At 31.4% G+C, this 19,040-nt stretch overlaps 1 protein-coding gene across 1 annotated transcript in view; it reads left to right on the forward strand.

Annotated features, from left to right (window-relative positions):
• LOC106470904 (ATP-citrate synthase-like) overlaps positions 1 to 19,040 on the forward strand; it is a 56,631-nt gene that overhangs the window by 6,528 nt on the left and 31,063 nt on the right. Inside the window, exons 3-7 of the mRNA XM_013931480.2 lie at positions 11,867 to 11,929; positions 13,249 to 13,347; positions 14,440 to 14,531; positions 15,728 to 15,807; positions 16,551 to 16,681. Coding sequence (XP_013786934.1) covers positions 11,867 to 11,929; positions 13,249 to 13,347; positions 14,440 to 14,531; positions 15,728 to 15,807; positions 16,551 to 16,681 — 465 coding nt within the window. The remainder of the gene's footprint in view (positions 1 to 11,866; positions 11,930 to 13,248; positions 13,348 to 14,439; positions 14,532 to 15,727; positions 15,808 to 16,550; positions 16,682 to 19,040) is intronic.

Consider the following 19,040-nt stretch of genomic DNA (forward strand, 5'->3'; position numbering starts at 1 on the left):
GACGTACTCCAGTGGCTCAGTTAAACAAGTGGTAGAAACTGCCTGTAAAGTTGACGTACTCCAGTGGCTCAGTTAAATTATGACACCGCACAAGATGAGAGTTGAAAAAATTGCCATGTTGTTCGTAAAGTATTAGAATTACTAAGCAATGCTGTAGTTTATTGTACGGAAGTTGTAACATTTTTTTTTTTATGTTCTGCTTTTGAATTTAATTTTGACCTATTTGACTGAGCATAGATCAAACTACACGCTGAATTTGAAAACAAGTCTGGAATGGAGTCATGGCGTTGTTCTATATTGAATTAAATATTTGGTTTACAGTTTTAGCTATTCTCTTTCTAAATTCAGTACACGTCTGCAAGTCTCGTTTTTTCCTTAAATTTCTTAACCGATCGGTTTTCACGTGACTGTGGTGTGATACGATCTGACACATGCGCACGTTGCACCAAAGACAGTTCGAACTTTAAGTAATACGATAATATCTTGACGTATATTGTGAATAGATTTACTGTATTTGCAAAGTGAATACAGTACCATACAGTGACTATAGCTGTGTATTTTCATACTAGTTATTACAGAAGGTGACGTATAAAAAAAAAAATGTACGAAATATACTAAGCCATTACCATTTTCGTTTCAAGCATAACGTTTGGCCTGCGTGATAAAGTGACTTCAGTGTCGAAATATTTTTTTTTTTTTGCATGTATTCTATTCAAATAATATATTTTAATCATAGCAACCAGGAAAATAAGATGTAAGTGAACACATCAATTTCTTTCTTTTCTGTAATTGAGCTATCAAGTTGCCATAAACGTACAAAGAAAATAGAAAACTGAAGAAAAGGGAGAAGAAAAAAGATTAAAACAAAAGCAAAAATCATGACGATTATAAAATCGGTTGAGTTAAAATCAACCTTTACCTTTTACCTATTTATTGTAGGCGTGGGAAGTGTAAATGCGGTTTCTTTAATCATTATCTTTCATTAAACCTTTTTGTTGTCAAATTGATCAAATGAGAATTAACATGAAATATAAAGGCGGGTTCTTTTGGATTATTCGTTTAAAATAATGCAAAATCTAGTCCACTTAAACGGAAGAAAAGCGTTTTATTTCTTCTACCACATGTTATACAAGCTCAGTGAAAGACAGGCCAAACTCACAGATAAGAACGGTAGTCACTAGTTAAATTTCGTTTTGTATTTGTGGCACAATATCAAAACTGGCTAACTAGCACACTCGCTAACTCAGTAATCCATGTGCAACAAACACTAACAGACTCACAAACTAACTGACTAAATGTGATATTTTTATATTGTTACTATTTTATATTTCCCAAGTTCATAATAAAATTCGAGACGTCAAATGCTCATCACGCCTTGTCAAATCTAGACGTTTCTAGACATCATACGTCATCATTACGTCATGACAAACCTTCCTCTAAAAAACAACACGTCTAAATTAAAACATAGTTCACAACATTATATATCTTGAAAAACTATAAAGTCAGGCTTGTCGTTAGTTTGTGAAACTGTGTAAATTGCAAAACGTAGTTGAATAAATAAATAAAACGATTTCGTTATCATTAACCCTAGGACGCATATTAGGGATCTCATGGGCCCACCACCAGTTTTTTTCCTAACCAATTGTCTGTTTCTTTAGTAACCGTATTCTTGTTATATATTGGCCTCGATTGACCGTCCCTAAACAATGTCCCCTCAAGCTCAATTCAGATAAATACATTTTATTTCTATTATAAATATCACTGGACATGCGCGCGCGCTTAAAACGACACTTGTGTTTGCCAGATGAAGGTGCGAGTTGGAGTAGGTGGATCATCATACGTAATAAGATGAATGTTTGCCAACGTGAAGAAAGTTTTATTAATAATTTACTTGTCATAGTATTGACAAAAGTTAAAGATTACTTATTATATCGTTTACGAAATTGAAAGTATCGTATCCATACAACCTAGGGTTAGGTGGATTTGAATTTGCATTGGGATATTATTATTTATTTTTAATTACTGAATAATACAATTTTTAAAAAGTATTCCAGTTAGAACAATGTATCTAATCTTGTGTTTACAATTACTTTACTGGACCAGTTTACTTGCATATTATTCTCTCATGCAAATAGTTGTTGTTGTTTTTTAAATCTGAAATCATGTTATCAAACAGATAGAAAAACTAAAACTCTTTTCCAATTGAAAATTTAAAAGACTTATACCAAAACGCTGTTAATCAGATATTTAACTAAGTTATTATTTGACCAGTTTTAAATTCTTTGAGTTTGTTTTTCTTGGTTGATTTTGTTATTTTTAGGTAATGGTGTGTGTAAATATATTGTCCATTAGTTATGGCGTATGAACCTATTCTGGTTATGCTCTATGTAGTTATATTGTATGTATACTTCCTCTTTCGGTTATACTATTTCTAGATATATTGCTTAATCCAGTTATGCTGTATGTTGATATATTTCTTATTTCATTTGTGATGTATTTAGATATTTCCTGTTCTGCTTATAGTGTATGTATGTGCATTTTTTTCATTCCACTTCACATGTATTTAAATATATTTTTATTCTACTTAGTTAAGACGTACGTTTATATATTCTATATATTCTTCTTATTGTAAATGTAAATATCTATATTATATATATAGATAATTGCCAAATGTCTCTGTCAAGCTCTGTTTCTCATGAACGGTTAACCCTAGAAATATATACAAAATAGTATACATATGTGTGTGTGTGTTTATTTTCAAGAGTACATTGCAGGATTCTTTTTCTTTTTTTTGTGTGCGATTCCTAAAATTTCATATCGATCGGTCAGTCTTTATATGTGCTGAACGGTCAATCTGAGAAGAATAAAAGACATAAGGACACATTTTTTCTTTTTTGCGAGGGAATTTCACGAAAGAAACGGGAATTCCTCCATTGACTGATTGAAAGTAATATTTCGAAGATAGATGCATGAACGAAAAAAAAACGTATAAAGAGAGGAACGTGTTTAAGTATATATTTGTTGTTAGATTTTGTTTTTGTTGTTTTTCAAGTCGGTATTACATATATGCATTAATTTACTGTACCAATACGAATAAATTGATTTGAATATCTCTCCTTTGACACTCTTTTAGAAATAACAACTGTCAAAAAGCTCTCACTTCGGTAGCGGTCTTTTCTTGCGCTTAGTAAAATGACAAGGCACGGTGACATCCAGCGGAAAAAAAAATCCCTTGGTTACTTAAAGAGCCTGAGCGCTGTGTTGTGCTGGATGCATCCATTGCATCAAAATCCAAACATATTTGCCAACAATGCATTGCATTCAGTCTCCTTTGCTTAAAAACAAACGCAATGAAAATTTCCTTATTTAAACAACACGTAGAATAACAAAATACTGTTGTAACGGCTCACTAGACAGTTATATTGCATATATGTTCTGATCCAAGGGATAGGGTTAACTGCACATTTTATATTTATTAATCTCTATTTGAAATAAAATTACCGTTTTATTTTTTGTGGTAGATGTAGATATATTGTCTATCCACGTATGGTATGTTCTCCCCGATGGGCCAGCGGTAAGTTACACACGTGCAACGTTAAAATTCTGTGTTAGATTCTCGCGGTGGAGAGAACACAGATTATCCATTGTGTAGCTTTGCGCTAAAACAACAACTTTGTGGTGTGTGTGTGTGTGTGCGCTCGTGCACGAATGTAGATGTATTATTTTTTTCACTTATGGTATGTGCGTTCAGGCTTTGAGATGAGGGGCAAAATTTAAAACAACTTTTCCAGTTTTGTTGACGCCCTGTAATATACTAAAAATGTGTAAAAATGTTTTCCTTCTCCCACATAAACTAAAATAAATTTAAGATTCGAAAACATAACGTATCATGTAGGCCAAAAGTAGTAATAACTACACGTACCATTTAGCGAATTGAATAGCTATAATACTTTGTCCAAAAGGTGTTTGTTGGTTTGTTTAAAGTTAAGCACAAAGCTTAACCAACCAACCAACACGGGTACCGAAACCCAGTTTCTAGCGTTGTAAGTCCGCAGACATGCCGCTAGGGGGGGGGCATATAGCATTCAGAATACGTGGCAAATTTCCCTTCTTCTGACAGTGTGAAATATTTTCGAATGCTTGATATATTGCACAGACCATTTCTCTGCTGTAGCAGAAGTTGAATAATGTTTACTTTCCCAAACTGCCAGACTTTTAAATGAAAAACTACACATATAACTTTTTCAAAAGCAATAACTTATTTTTCAGACTATGCAAGGAGAAAAGGTTTAAGTCGCCAACATCTGGGTTTTTCGTTGAAAAACTGCGTAAGATTGCTGAAGCTAAAGACAATCCAAAACCATTATTAAGACACGTAAAATATCGAATATAGAAGAAAAGTGTTCACATATTAAGTTTGGGTGATGAAATTTCGTTTAACTAGAACATTCACAAACAAGCCCCGAATTTTTTTTTCACGAGGAAAATAAAAGCGGGCAAAACTGGAACACAAATAGAGATAAAGACAACATCAACTTTCAATAATCTTGATCGAAGTTGAATGTTAGCTGTCGAAGTAAAAGGTGTGTCGTTTTGGCATGAAGCATTTATCTTAACGTTCTTACGTCAGCATTCAGCTCACCAGGAAGTTGATCGGGACGTAACAAAATGGAAACTACTTTAGAAACATTAAAAACTTAAGCGATAAAAATTAGCGAGTAAACAATTATTCTTTTTTTTTTTTTTTCAAGATTCAGATAACTTATTAAAAACATATTTTGTGTTTGGATCCATTCTACTTAGCTTAAATATGCCACAATTAATTTGTGTTTAAGTTTTCATTACTAAGATGTATTCAGTTGCAATAGCTGAGTATGGAGCGTGAAAGAGGTTGAAAAGCAAAAACGGACAGATCGTAGTAATATTTAACACTTAATGAAATCACAATTTTTATTAAAATAGATGAGTGCGTTAGCGATCAAATCACACGTATTATAAAATTTGATAGCATACATATACTTTTGAACACAGAAAACTGGAAAATATGTCATCAGAATACCCGATGAATCATGAAGTCTTCATACATCATACAGATAATGAAGGAACTTGGGGATTTCTATGTCATGGTTCCCTAAATAAACATTATAAATCAAGAATAGGAAAGCATAATGATATCACACTTAATATTACTTGATTAGATATTATATCTTCTCACGCACACACATTTTGCGTTATTTTAACTGATAATGATTAACTATTACATTGTATTTGATGGTGGATTATTAGATCAAATATTCTTTTGCAAATAAAAATGCCCTCGTTTGAAGATATTTTTCTGTACTTTTTAATAGTAAGTTACGGAAATTTTGTCGAAACGTTGTATGTTTTTTTATGATGTTAAACTTGTAATAAAGTTTTTTGTTTTTCGTTACCAATTTAAGTCGTCTCTAACTTTTGTGTTCTGGAGTTTTATATTACATGTTAGCTCGAACAATCTTGTTTAACGAGCCGGGTTTATTAGTCTGATATTGATTGAGATGTTTCAACAGTACTGCTTTAATGTGCCTTGTTACCACTCTGTTCTGTTCCCCATTATCTTCAATACACCAGTTTTTGTTCTTCTTGCCATTCCTTTGACATTTCATTAGTAAGCGCTGTTGTGCTGGCTAACCTTCCGAGTTCGTAGCCAAACCGGTCTACATGATATATATATATATATATCGATCAAATCGAAAGCCTGGAGGTAAAAACTGGAACAGCTTCTACTACACAAGGATCACTGTAATGACTTAGTTAGCGTTAGTGCTGAATCAGCTAAGGTGTTCTTTTACGGATGTGCACTCTTGTTTCAATTCATCCTTCCCCCCCCCCAAAAAAAAAAACGTTGAACCAAAAAAAAATCACAAAATTAACCAAAACGTTTAACATAATTTTTTATGTGATTGATGCAGAAACTTAGAGCTTTTACTCGTATGGACGTTTTTAAATATATGGTTTGTGTGTTGCAAACACTTTTTGATTTAATGCTCATTCTTGCACTTTCCTATGAACTAAACAGAACATACAAAAAATATGTTTTCAGCAATGGGAATTTTAAAAAAAAAAGTCATTTTTATGGAGTAAATGTGACCAGAGGGGGGTGCTGTTATAACAAGCATGTAAACTATGTCAAAAAAGAAGTTACTTAGTAAACTCAAAATGCCAAAGGAAACTTTGATTCTAGGAATCAAAAATAACTAGTTCTTATAAAAATGTTCTCCGGTGACTCCGTGTTGAACTTGAGTGTTTCTGATGCTAGAATTTAGGGTTTAAGCCATAATTCCCATGTGCAGCTTTGCGTTGAAACAAAATATCTTACAGAAATGTCACCAACATGGGTTTACTGGTGTATAACAACAATGCACTACTTTTATTGATCGCTATCAAAAATATTTAATAGTTCTAAATATATATTAACATTGAGCTGGAAAAGAAATAGCAACTGTCTGTTGTGAAATAGAAAATAGCTGTAACAGATGAAAGAATGAAATTTATAATAAAATGTGAGCTACAAAAGTACTTACAGTAGTTTGATACTAGAAACGAGTAGTAGGTACAGAGATTGTTTTCTTATCCAGGTCCCCTGTAAAGTATTACAGTGAATGGATACAAGACATTTTTTTTTGTCCAGTGTCATTGTTTCCTTTAGCATCGACTCAGTTAGTAAGAGATTTAGTATTACTCTGTACTTGTTACTCTAAACAAATCTCCTGATATTTAATGTATCTATCCAATAACTCAAACAAATGTTCACCTGAACATACAACAAGTGATAAACAAAATGAACAGTTTTGTATTATATGCTAAACACAAACACTGTATGTGCACATGCAGTTTGCTTACGTTTCGATCACTGACTTCACTGAATCACTGGACTGACTAAGGCCAAGTTCGAAGCTGTTCAATAATGGTCCAGATCAGACTGCCAAATCTAAGGTTTCTTTGGTTCCAAGAAACCTTGCATTTACCTGCACATATGAGCTACCACATGATTGGTAATTCTTATTACACATAAGTGGGGGCTGTAAGAAGCCCATAGCCAGGTCTGAAAGTGGTGGGCTCTCAAGTTTCACATGAAACTTTAGTGCCCAGAAACTATAAGAAATTTCTGAAATATTTAATGGTTCCTTTATTATCATTGCAAATAAACATTTCCTTAGGTAAATATGAAAATGCTATTTCTGTATGTAAACATAGTGTTACAAAAGCAATTATATAATGAGAGGTCATCATCAAAGAAAGGTAAAAATAAATGTTAATAGGCGGGTGGAACTCTAGCAGGAGTAGGGAGGGTTCATTCTCTCCCCCCCCCCCCCCACTTCCTGGCTACGAACTTAGCTGTAACCTCTAAATGTTGCCCGTACAACCATTGAAGAACACTGATGTCGATACCTTTATGCAAAGCCACTTTAAGCAGTGATCTCCACAGGCAGTAACAGATATTACTAACTTCAAAAATAACAAAGAAACAATGGTAATTTGAAACAAGATCAACTTAATGGTTCTCTTGACTATGTGTTACGGGAAATCTGCACATATTCAAGATAATTCAGAACAAATATTATAATACTACAAGAAAACAGAAACACATGTGATAATCATTACCACATTTTTCCTCTCTTTCTAATCTCAGGCTTGTCCCAGTCTAACAGTAAAGTTTACTTTCACACCAATAAATTTTAAGTTCGACCTGATTGATAATTGGATTAACCCTTTTTTTGGGCTCCAAAAACATGCATCTTAGAGACATTACAAACCTTGAACAAAGAAAAATATAAATCTAAAACCCTTTGACAAAGATATATATAAAAATCATTGTTTAATGATAATTAATCTACATCATGATATCACAAAACAAGCATAAACCCTTTAATACAGACACAGGAAAGTGCTCACACATCCAAAAGTTGCATTTAAATCATTGTCCAAAATATACACCACATCAGGAGACAAATCATTTAATTATTTCATCACATTCTGTGGCTTTCTATTCTTAAACCTCGGGTCTTATAAAACTTTCTTGATTGCTATAAATTCACTAGTAATTATAAGTTGAGCTTGAGTAAACAACGGCAAAAACTTCACTTTCTGTTGTCTGTCAAGTTCCTAGCCTGGAGTTACGAAAACTGTAGTCACTTTTCCTTTACATTTTTATCTTCCATCACTAATCGACTTCTGATGAAATCTGATATTAGAGGATCCTGCTAGCAGAACACCTTCCTCTACTGGCTCAAGGTTAGCTGCAGTTGGGCCACAAGATGCCTAAAGTTATTGATATTTCTATGGTAGTGTAATGGGAACTGTGGCATACAATAATGGAAAATACCATTGGCCAGATGAAGAAAAAGATGCAGAATTTGATCTCTCTCATATAAAGTATGAATTTAAAATGCAAGGTCAGTGAATTCTATTTGGTCAAAAGGTCAACCAGATGTGTAGGTTGAAAGGAATCTGTAATTGCCTGGTTATGACCATTACCTCCCTCTAAAACTACCTTTAGAAGCTGAGTAATATGCAGGTTACCTTAGACAAATGAATTCACATGTGTTCATGGGAAAATTGACCATAGAACATGTATGTCTGACACTTGTGAATTACATGATCGATAGGCCTATTGGATCTTCACTTGACTAATAGCTTTATTGCCCTCTCTTGCCGTTCCCATGGCTATGGGTAGCTGTGAAACCAGATCCTACAACCTATACACATACCCAGATTTGGTGAAACTAACCTTTAGAACAATCTCTGGTATTTTGATGTTCAAAAACTTTGCCCTTTTAGAAATTTCAGACATCAAATGAATGATATGATCTGGATTTTGGGTCTTATTCTTACCCTTACAATTTATCAAATTGGAAAAATAGTCCAAAATTATATGGTTTTAAATTAGAAGCCTGCCTACATAATAGAGAGTAAAGTTAATTTGATAAGCAGAATGCCCTAAATACATACAGCACTATCAGCATATTTGTAAACAAACCAAAAAAATACAGACAATGTGGAATTTCCATACATCATGTAAGGTTGTAACCTAGCAGAAAAGTTTATCTTTAAATGCACACTTCAAAGTTTTTGCAACAAATATCTTCTAAAAAAGCATCATGAGGATATAGAGTTGGTGGGTATAGCAAGGAAAGGTAAAAAAAATAAAGATCTTGAATCACGCCAAAGATGTAAAAAAAAAGTTTCCTTCAGAATTGAATAATACCTTAGGAGTTTAATGTATAATACCTTACTCTTGAAGGAGTTTCATGTATAATCCTTTACTCTTGTAGGAGTTTCATGTATAATCCTTTACTCTTGTAGGAGTTTCGTGTATAATCCTTTACTCTTCTAGGAGTTTCGGGTATATCCTTTACTCTTGTAGGAGTTTCATGTATAATCCTTTACTCTTGTAGGAGTATAATCCTTTACTCTTGTAGGAGTTTCGTGTATAATCCTTTACTCTTGTAGGAGTTTCGGGTATATCCTTTACTCTTGTAGGAGTTTCGTGTATAATCCTTTACTCTTGTAGGAGTTTCATGTATAATCCTTTACTCTTGTAGGAGTTTTGGGTATATCCTTTACTCTTGTAGGAGTTTCGTGTATAATCCTTTACCCTTGTAGGAGTTTCATGTATAATCCTTTACTCTTGTAGGAGTTTCGGGTATATCCTTTACTCTTGTAGGAGTTTCATGTATAATCCTTTACTCTTGTAGGAGTTTCGGGTATATCCTTTACTCTTGTAGGAGTTCCATGTATAATCCTTTACTCTTGTAGGAGTTTCATGTATAATTTTCTAGCCAATTACTTTTTTCAGAAGGTAAAAATATTTAATAATTAGATCAAGCAGATAGTTATTTGATTTCCACAACAATCAGATATTGGAGAGACTTGTATGTGGAGGGATTGGTATAGAGAATCAAGAACCTAGAATGTTGAAGGATGGGTGTAGCGATTTGTAGTGCTATAATGAAAGGGACAAAACTCAGTGTGAAGATGGAGCAAATGTAAGCACTGTTTGTTGAAGAAGATGGAACAACAGTTGTTTTTTTACAGATTGAAAGGTTGACTGTTGCAATGTCTTGTAGATGAAAATTAAAATGACCTGTATGATGTCCGTACGCAGTATTAGTTTTCTTCTGCAGTAGAAAGATAAAAATATAGGTGTTAGGAATGAACATTATAGTGGCACTTTTGGAAGTTGTACAGTAAATACTGATACTAGTAACTCTGAAGTTTATCATATTGGAAAAGCATTCATGACTGTGTCTATATTCCTGTGGTTTTTTTATGGACAATGTGAAAAAACATCCATACTGAGAAAAAACATAGAAATAATAACACAGTCCACAGTCATTTGAAAAGAGGTTTATGTGTGGATGATTGAGTGAGAATGGTAGAAAGTAGGCTCATCAGTAGCACAGGGTATAAAACTAGTATTTTTTAACAACAGTTATAAATTATCCAATTAAGTTCACTATTGAAATAATGCTTCAAGGGAAAATCTTATAAAACTTGTAATGTTGAAAGTGATTTTTTTGATATAAATGATTAAACTCATACCAGTCAGGGATAAATAAGATCAACTATATATTATTTTCAGATTATAAGGTTGTATTTTGGTAGCTAGTTACAGTTGTACCCTTTTATAACTAATATAAAATATATTTATATTAAGGTATATTCAGATAAATTTTCTTAAGTTTTATACAAGTGTTCTGCATGTAACTAGGACATTCTTTTAAACCAGATATCAAAAGGTCATTCATTTTACTTAGTTAAATGTTAAATACGGTAATAGCTCATAGCATCTCATAGAAACTTGTATTAGTTTGGCCCTGTGTCTGTGTCCATTTCTTGGAGCAGGACAAGCTCATCTGAAGTAGTGGCACAGATATTTGTACATGTCTGTATAAGTTGTAGTTCTCTCCCTTAAATATGTCATTTTGAATAGTTGGTGACATAGGTGATCCGTCATGGGATACATTTTGTCAGAGACTTGAAAGTATGGTATAACATAATTCTTCTTGCCCTTGACCTGTGCAGATGTAATATAAATCGTACTGTCCTGATTCATACATGCATATCTGAAAATTCTTCCTCTTTACCCATGAGTCAGTATTGTCATAACAGAATTTAAGATTCCAACCAGTTTGTTAAATACACAACATACTTGGTGTGAATAAATAAGATGTTGTTTATATGTTCATTTGTGTTTATTTGTTTTTCCTTTGCTGTATCTGTTTGATTTATTCTTTGTATAACATGTCTAGAACCTGTTGTATTTTTGGTATTTATAACTACCTGTTGGATATTAGTGTACCTGAATACCTTAAGATTAATACAGAATTTAATGACAGAATCACAACGGTACATTCAAAATTGACTGGAGTGTTATTAAAGAATTAGGATGAAAATGAAACAGCAGAGTATATAAACCTTAAACATTTATTATTCATTTCTTTTAAATATATTTGGATAACAAATACTAAACAATCTATTAAGCATTATAGCATAAATATGAAAGCCATTTACAAAATCCACATGATTTTTGGTAATGTCATGAGAAATATTTTTTTTGCAGTTGTGATGTTTTTACTGCTGGCAGTAAAGGTATTAAGATAATTAATTCTGTGTTACCAACTTGTTTTTATGATTATTTTAAGTGTAAAAGAAAAGGAAATTCGGGTTTGTTTAATTTTCAAGGATAACTGAAGTTTTAAATGTTGTATAAAGCTTATTTAATAGAAGTTTTCTTTTCAATATTTTGGTAATAAAGAACAGTATTCTAAATGTTTTTTATGTAATTGTTTATAGCTGAATAGTGGTATATTTTCTGTTTTAGGTTGGTAGAGCAACCGGAAAACTTCGAAACTTTATAATTGAGCCATTTGTTCCTCATAAGCAGGTAATTAGTCCTTCAACATCTGTTACAGTAGATGAACATAGTATGGTTTTATATCCCTGGAGATTTAAAGGACACTTTTTTAGTCATTCACCATCTGTTACAGTAGATGAACATAGTGTGGTTTTATATCCCTGGAGATTTAAAGGACACTTTTTTAGTCATTCACCATCTGTTACAGTAGATGAACATAGTGTGGTTTTATATCCCTGGAGATTTAAAGGACACTTTTTTAGTCATTCACCATCTGCTACAGTAGATGAACATAGTGTGGTTTTATATACCTGGAGATTTAAAGGACACTTTTTTAGTCATTCACCATCTGTTACAGTAGATGAACAAAGTGTAGTTTTATATCCCTGGAGATTTAAAGGACACTTTTTTTACTTGTTTTACCTACCATTAAATCATCTTTTTCTTTAGTTTTATGTACTGTATACTTTTCTCCAACTCTTTGAACTTTGTGATCCCGAGTCATATAAATCCAGGTCTTGTTTTTTTGTTCAGGTTAATTTTTGTCATCCAAGACACTGAGAACATCTAATTATCAAAATTATTCCAAAATGTACAGCAATCTATACATAAAATTTACACAGATTAGGTCATTGTTTTCTTTAGTAATATATTAATTTAGCTGCATAATATACTTTCATTTAGTAATAAAAATCTGTAATTCTACTTGTTGATAGCTGTTGACTTAAATATAAACTAATAAACAAGCATTTCTTTAGAAGTGTCTAATCTGTTTTAAATTGGAATACACTGATTTGGAAGTGAGGTAATCTAGTACATAATATCTGAACAAGAAATTGGATTTTCACAATATATTTAGACTGTGAACATTTTATTCTATAAAAACATGTACCAAAAAATTTAACAAGAAATATTCATTACATTCTTTCAGAATTTTTAGCTAATACTTATTTTTTGTACAAATAATATGTTGCACACTTAAATCACATCAACCTAAAAAAGTGGAGTGTGGTGTATTATAAATATTTAAGTGATACTGTAATAGTTACATGTCCACTGAATCATTGTTGTGTATTGTACTTTGAAAGGTTTAAATCATACTAGATTAGAAAAACATAAAACGAAGAATTTCTAACAGATTTTATTCATGGTTGTGAGACATGAGTAATTTCGTGATTCCTTTTGAAATTGGCTTGTACATTAAATTTATTCTTTTCCTGTTCTAAAATTTTGTAGTTTACTGAGAACTGTGTGAAATTTTAAGGGGATTTTAAAATAATTTTTTTAAAATTATTACATTTACATTTGTTTTAAAGAACTTAAAATTGAATGACATATGTATTATTCAGGATGAAGAAGCTTATGTCTGTGTTTATTCTCATCGTCACGGTGACACTATTCTGTTTCATCATGAAGGAGGAGTGGAGATAGGAGATGTTGATGCTAAGGTTAGTGCTGTTTATAGAAGAAAAATATGCATATTTTATGTTGGGTTCTTATGTTGTTAAAGGAATAGGATTAATATTATTAGAGATGATCATGCATAACTGTATAAACTTGATGCAAAGCTAAATCCCATTTGATTTTCACTATGTATATTGCAATTATTGATCATGTATATTTTAATTAGTCAATTTTGTGTTTGACTATGTTATAATTACAGCCTATAAAAGAAACAATAATAAAAACAGTTCCTTTCTTTTAACTAGTTTTTTGGAAGGTTTGAATGCTAATGAATGTATTTTAAGTAAAATCTTTACAATCAATAATAATCACCTGAATTAAGTTTAACTTTGCCCTCAATACAGTTTCCTGTCTTATTTCAAGTTAATCAAGGATTTTCACAATTCTTAACTAGTAAAAGGCCCCCAGTGACTCAGCAGTAAGTTTGAAGGGCTTATAACACTAAAAGATTGGGTTTTGATACCTGTGGTTTTCAGAACATGGATTAGCAATCTGTCATTTTTAATTATTCTTTTTCTTCTCTGGCTGTTTACATGGCTTTGGTTTGGTTTGAATTTCGTACCGAGGGCTATCTGCACTAGTCACCCCTAAATTAGCAGTGAAAGACTAGAGGGAAAGCAGCTAGTCACCACCGACAATTCTTAGGCTACTCTTTTACCAACAAATAGTGGGATTGACCATCACATTATATTGCCCCCATGGCTGAAAGGGTGAGCATGTTTGGTGAGATGGAGATTTGAACCCAAGACCCTCAGATTGCGAGTCGAGCACCCTAACCACCCGGCCATGCCGGGCATATATGGCTTTGAAATTGTGATCCCAAAATTTATCTTATGGAAAGTATCATGTTATAAACAGTCTGTAATCTAAAAGTAGTGATTTTTTGCTTTTTGATGATTATTATGTTTCTATCCAGATAAGTAATCTTTTTTTTTTACCTGAAAAATGTTCCTACACACTTTAATTTCTTAGTTTGTTTTAAGTATTTGTCATTACTGAAATATACTGATACATTTAAACTGTTTTTTAAGGATTATCAACTATATGCATAAACTGTCCTACTTTCTGTTCATTAGGCACTAAAACTTGAAATACCTATCGAGAGAAAGCCTTCTTTGGATGACATCAAAAACAAACTTCTTAAACATCTACCTGCAGAAAAACAAATGTAAGAAGAAGTCTTGTACCTTGATAAAGTCTGATTTTTGTGCCAAATTTATTTTGCTGTTCAATCATAACTGTGTACAAGCAGAAGATTAATTCTTAACTTTAAATTTGCTGTAAATGCAAAAACAGCTTTAAATGAATCAGTCAAATATTGGTGGACATCATTAGTCACTGAAGGCTATTTAATCGCATTTCTTGCTTCCTGGACATACTTATGGCATTGTTCCATGTAAGTGTCTCTTTTGATTAATTATATAATTCACATATTCTTGGTCGCATCATACTTAAATGGAATTATATTACAAAGTGACGTTAGGTTCCACATATCCTATCCTCAATACCATCGATGTATCTTTGCTGAATTTAACCTGATATGATCTGCTTACAGGAAATATATTTATTATTTACAAACATTCTCCTGTATTTAACAATACATTTACAGCTGATAAACATAAATTTTCCTCATCATTCTAGTTTAACAAAATACAGGTGTGAAGTTAAGAGTCAGATTATATATATACAGCTGCTTATAAATCATTAGCTGTCTTCTGAAAGTGTTGTCCATGAGAGAACTAATAAAGATGAAAGTTACAAGCTGCAGGAGACAGAAAGAAATATCTATACAAATATTTCAGTTACAAACACTGCATGAAGTAACAGAATGAAATTTAACAGCATCATGTGAAGAGATTATCATTTATTTTGATGCTAGGATGCTTTGTTTTTAAAGTGCAAGCAAACTGTGTTAGTGTAATGATGTAACAGTCATCACTGATCTTAACATTGGGTAACACAAAGTAGAAAACTAATGTAACTGTGTTGCATATTACATATTGTGAAAATATGTAACATATGATGCTGCTACCAACAAGTTAGTATTGATTTCATAACAGTATTGTTTGTCACAATTTACTCATATCCAGCATATGGGAGAAAAAAAAATATTTTTAGCAAAAACTCCTCATACATCAATTGATAGTTTTTGAGCGTATGTAAAGTTTTCAGAAAAGTTAACTAAATTAACAAACAAAACATAGACAATATTTGTTAACAAGTGTGTGGTAATGGTTACACAGTCCCCTTTTTATTATTATTATTATCATCTCTTAAATATAATTATTTTTTGTTAAGTTGCTCTTTTCTTTTTTGTAATATATGTAACATTATCTTATTCACACCTTTTTTGGTTTATTGTAGGTTTGTTGCAAAGTTTATTCAAGCTTTGTATGAAGTGTATGTGGATTTGTTCTTCACCTATTTAGAGATCAATCCGTTGGGTGAGTCTTTGCTCAGAATTTCATACCATAAAACAATTCTGGCTAGAGACAAAAAATCACAGATATTGGTTTTAAGCTTCATAGCTGTTAAGTAAGAAGATTTTTGTAAGAGCTTCTATTTATTCGGATGTGTTAAACACAACTGCGTGTAAATGGAGAACTAAGGTTGAACTAATCCTTACTTTCTGTGATTAATGAATACAAATTAATTCAGTCAAAAAAGGATGTTGTTATTCAATGGATTTAATAACTGACATTTCATTGTAGAAATTGCTAGGTAAAAATCCATTAGTGCATTAGTTCTTTTGTCAAACACAATAAATCTTTTATGATAGCTTTATTTAGAACTATTCATGGAATTTTTATTATAAAAGTATCAGTGAAATGGGAAGAGCTGCAAGATTCTTGTAAACTGCTGATAATTAAAAATGTTTAGGTTAATTAGGAAATTATTCCATAATGTACATACAATTTTTATGAATGAGCATGTTTATTTTTTAAATCACTACTTAGAAAAATAAAATGTATTTTTCCCACATAAAATGAAAATTCTTCATGAAAGAGAGCAAGTATGTGATGAATTCATCATTTGTATTAGTTTTGATGGTATTTTATGTGATATCATAGGATAACCTGTGTACACTTCTAAAAATAAATACATATTGAACTTAAACATAAATTTAATATTTAAAATTTGATTTACTGTACTTAACATGGCATTTTTTGTTGTTGTTTTAATGTAGTTATTACGAGAGACAAAATTTTCATCCTTGATCTTGCTGCTAAATTGGATGCCACAGCTGAATTCATGTGTAAGCAAAAGTGGGGAGATATTGAATTTCCACCACCTTTTGGAAGAGATGCTTTTCCAGAGGCAAGTGCTTTCTTAAATTGTAACTTGTAATGGGTGTATACTTGTATGTGTCCCTGATTAGTTAGACAGTGATGCTTGTTAATTTTCAGAAAAGAATGTTACCAAATATTTGGTTGTAGGAGGCAGCTGAACTTCTTACTATAATACCAAATCATCTCTCTTTGTTCTCCTATCTCTGCTAACATGTTTAATTCATTTTAAATAATGTTACAGTTCTTCCAACATTTTTTGAAATTTCTTTATTTGATTTTTCTATTTTTCTTTTAAGGTTTTCAGAGCTGAGATTTGAGGATATTCGGCACAGCTTATTGCCTGTTTGTTATGTTTTACTTAACTTTAAGTGAACGCATTGGTGTGAGTTGTTGTAAATGTAAAATGAATTAAAAGTAACAAATAATATCTTAGCTGTGCAGGTTTAACCCTTTCACAAATGCGTAGGTCGAAGTATGCATGTCATAACCTTTTGCAGAGTTACATTCAAAACTTAATTAAACTACTTTATTATCAATGTATACAAATACACTTGGCATCAAAACATAGTTAATAAATCAAATTTTAATATTATATGAATTTTAAGTTCTTAATTTTATAAGGAAATATTTTTAAAAATCATTAATTTCCCGTAGTATGAGAATTTGCTGTTTAGGTCTTCTTTCTTCTCTAATTTATTTACCACTCTTCTGAGAAATACAGCATTTAATGTAAATTACTCATTGTATTATAGATATTACTCGGGCAAAGTGTACTTTTTATAACCTTCAATTTAATTTGTTTATGGAGCCATAAACTAGAAAATCAGACTCATTTGCAAAGCCCACCTGTCACATGCTCTCATTCACAAATTGCCAGTAGTTCTCTCTGATGTTTTATAATATATCATTTATAACCACTAGAAAGCCATAGTTTAAATCTATCAAAGGACATGTTATATTATGTTGTTTTCCGTACAGGGCATTGCTTATTTCATTGTTCAGTTTCAAATTTATTCTCAAAGGAATGCCATTGATGAGATTAGCTAAATTTTTAAAGGCTGTTTTCACATAGTTAGAAAGCTAGAAAAATTATAATAGTTATAGGACATTGTTTTATTTTTGCATAGTATTATTCAGTGTTCTTAGGTGCACTATTTAAGTGATTAAAAAATTTAGTGTAGTAGTCGTACCATTAGTATGAAAAAATAGGCTTAAGTTTCATCGACATTCGACACAAAAAAAGAAGACAAAGATAAGTACTCTGTTTCTTGTTTTTCATGTGTATACTTTATTTATTTTTATAAAAGTGACTAAATGTACAAATTAGAATCTTATTAGGTAAGATAATGAAAAACATAATAATATAAATTCTTCACGAAGTATGTTCACGAGAGTTACTTAATTCAATATGGTAACATGAGTTATACGTTTGCCAAGTTATTAAAACTTGTGTGGTGGGATCATTAGTTAGGCATGCTTCAAAGGGCAATTAAACAATAAAATTAAATATAAATAGATGTATGATGTTACGACCTTTTAGCTATTTTGGGTAAACATTTGTGGTTTCCTGTTACAATTTGCAACAGTCATTCTAGAAATAAAAAATGGTAATTTACATTTATTTCCTAATTTTTTATGGTGGTTACAAGGTCGGTCAAATCAACTTTTTTATAAGAAGTTTTAAAGATAATGCAAATGAAATTTGAAAATTCTCAAATGAAGAAAAGTATTTTTAATCTTAACATAAAAAATCACTCTGCACTCAGAGCAGTCAGCACTCTAATTCCTTATATTTACAGACAATTTTTTAGTAAGTATACTTTATTAAAAATTCAGATTTTATGTTTACAAAAGACTTTTAATGTTTACTGAAAGCTTGCCAAATTTCGTGGACATATATTAAGTACTTTCAGAGTTATAGTATGTATACCCTCATGGTTACAAGCTACTTTGATGGTAATTACAAGGTCACTTAAAATACACGAGCCCATTGTTAAAGGATTAAATAGTGGATACTAAGAATATTCACATATATTATAATTGATAACCACTTTTCAACTTCTTAATATAGTTAAGTTTTTAATAATACCTATATATATATATAAGATAACAAAAACTTTCAAATGTTTGTTATAAACTTAACACAAATATATTAAGTTGAATAATTCTCATGAGATTCTCTGTAAATGTAGAGGATATCCAGTTGATAGTAAAATAAAATTCAGTCTAAGTTTTTAGTTTTGTTGCTACTATGTTTTGTATAATTTGTGTTACGATCATAAATAATATTTTTTCATTTTGACAGTTTGTCCTTCAAACTGTACTGTGGTTTAACTTAAACTTGTTTCGACTGATGAGAATCTTTCAAGTGTCAAGTGCATACCTTC

Source organism: Limulus polyphemus, unplaced genomic scaffold, assembly GCF_000517525.1.
Source record: "Limulus polyphemus unplaced genomic scaffold, Limulus_polyphemus-2.1.2 Scaffold4279, whole genome shotgun sequence".
Taxonomy (NCBI): Eukaryota; Metazoa; Arthropoda; class Merostomata; order Xiphosura; family Limulidae; genus Limulus; species Limulus polyphemus.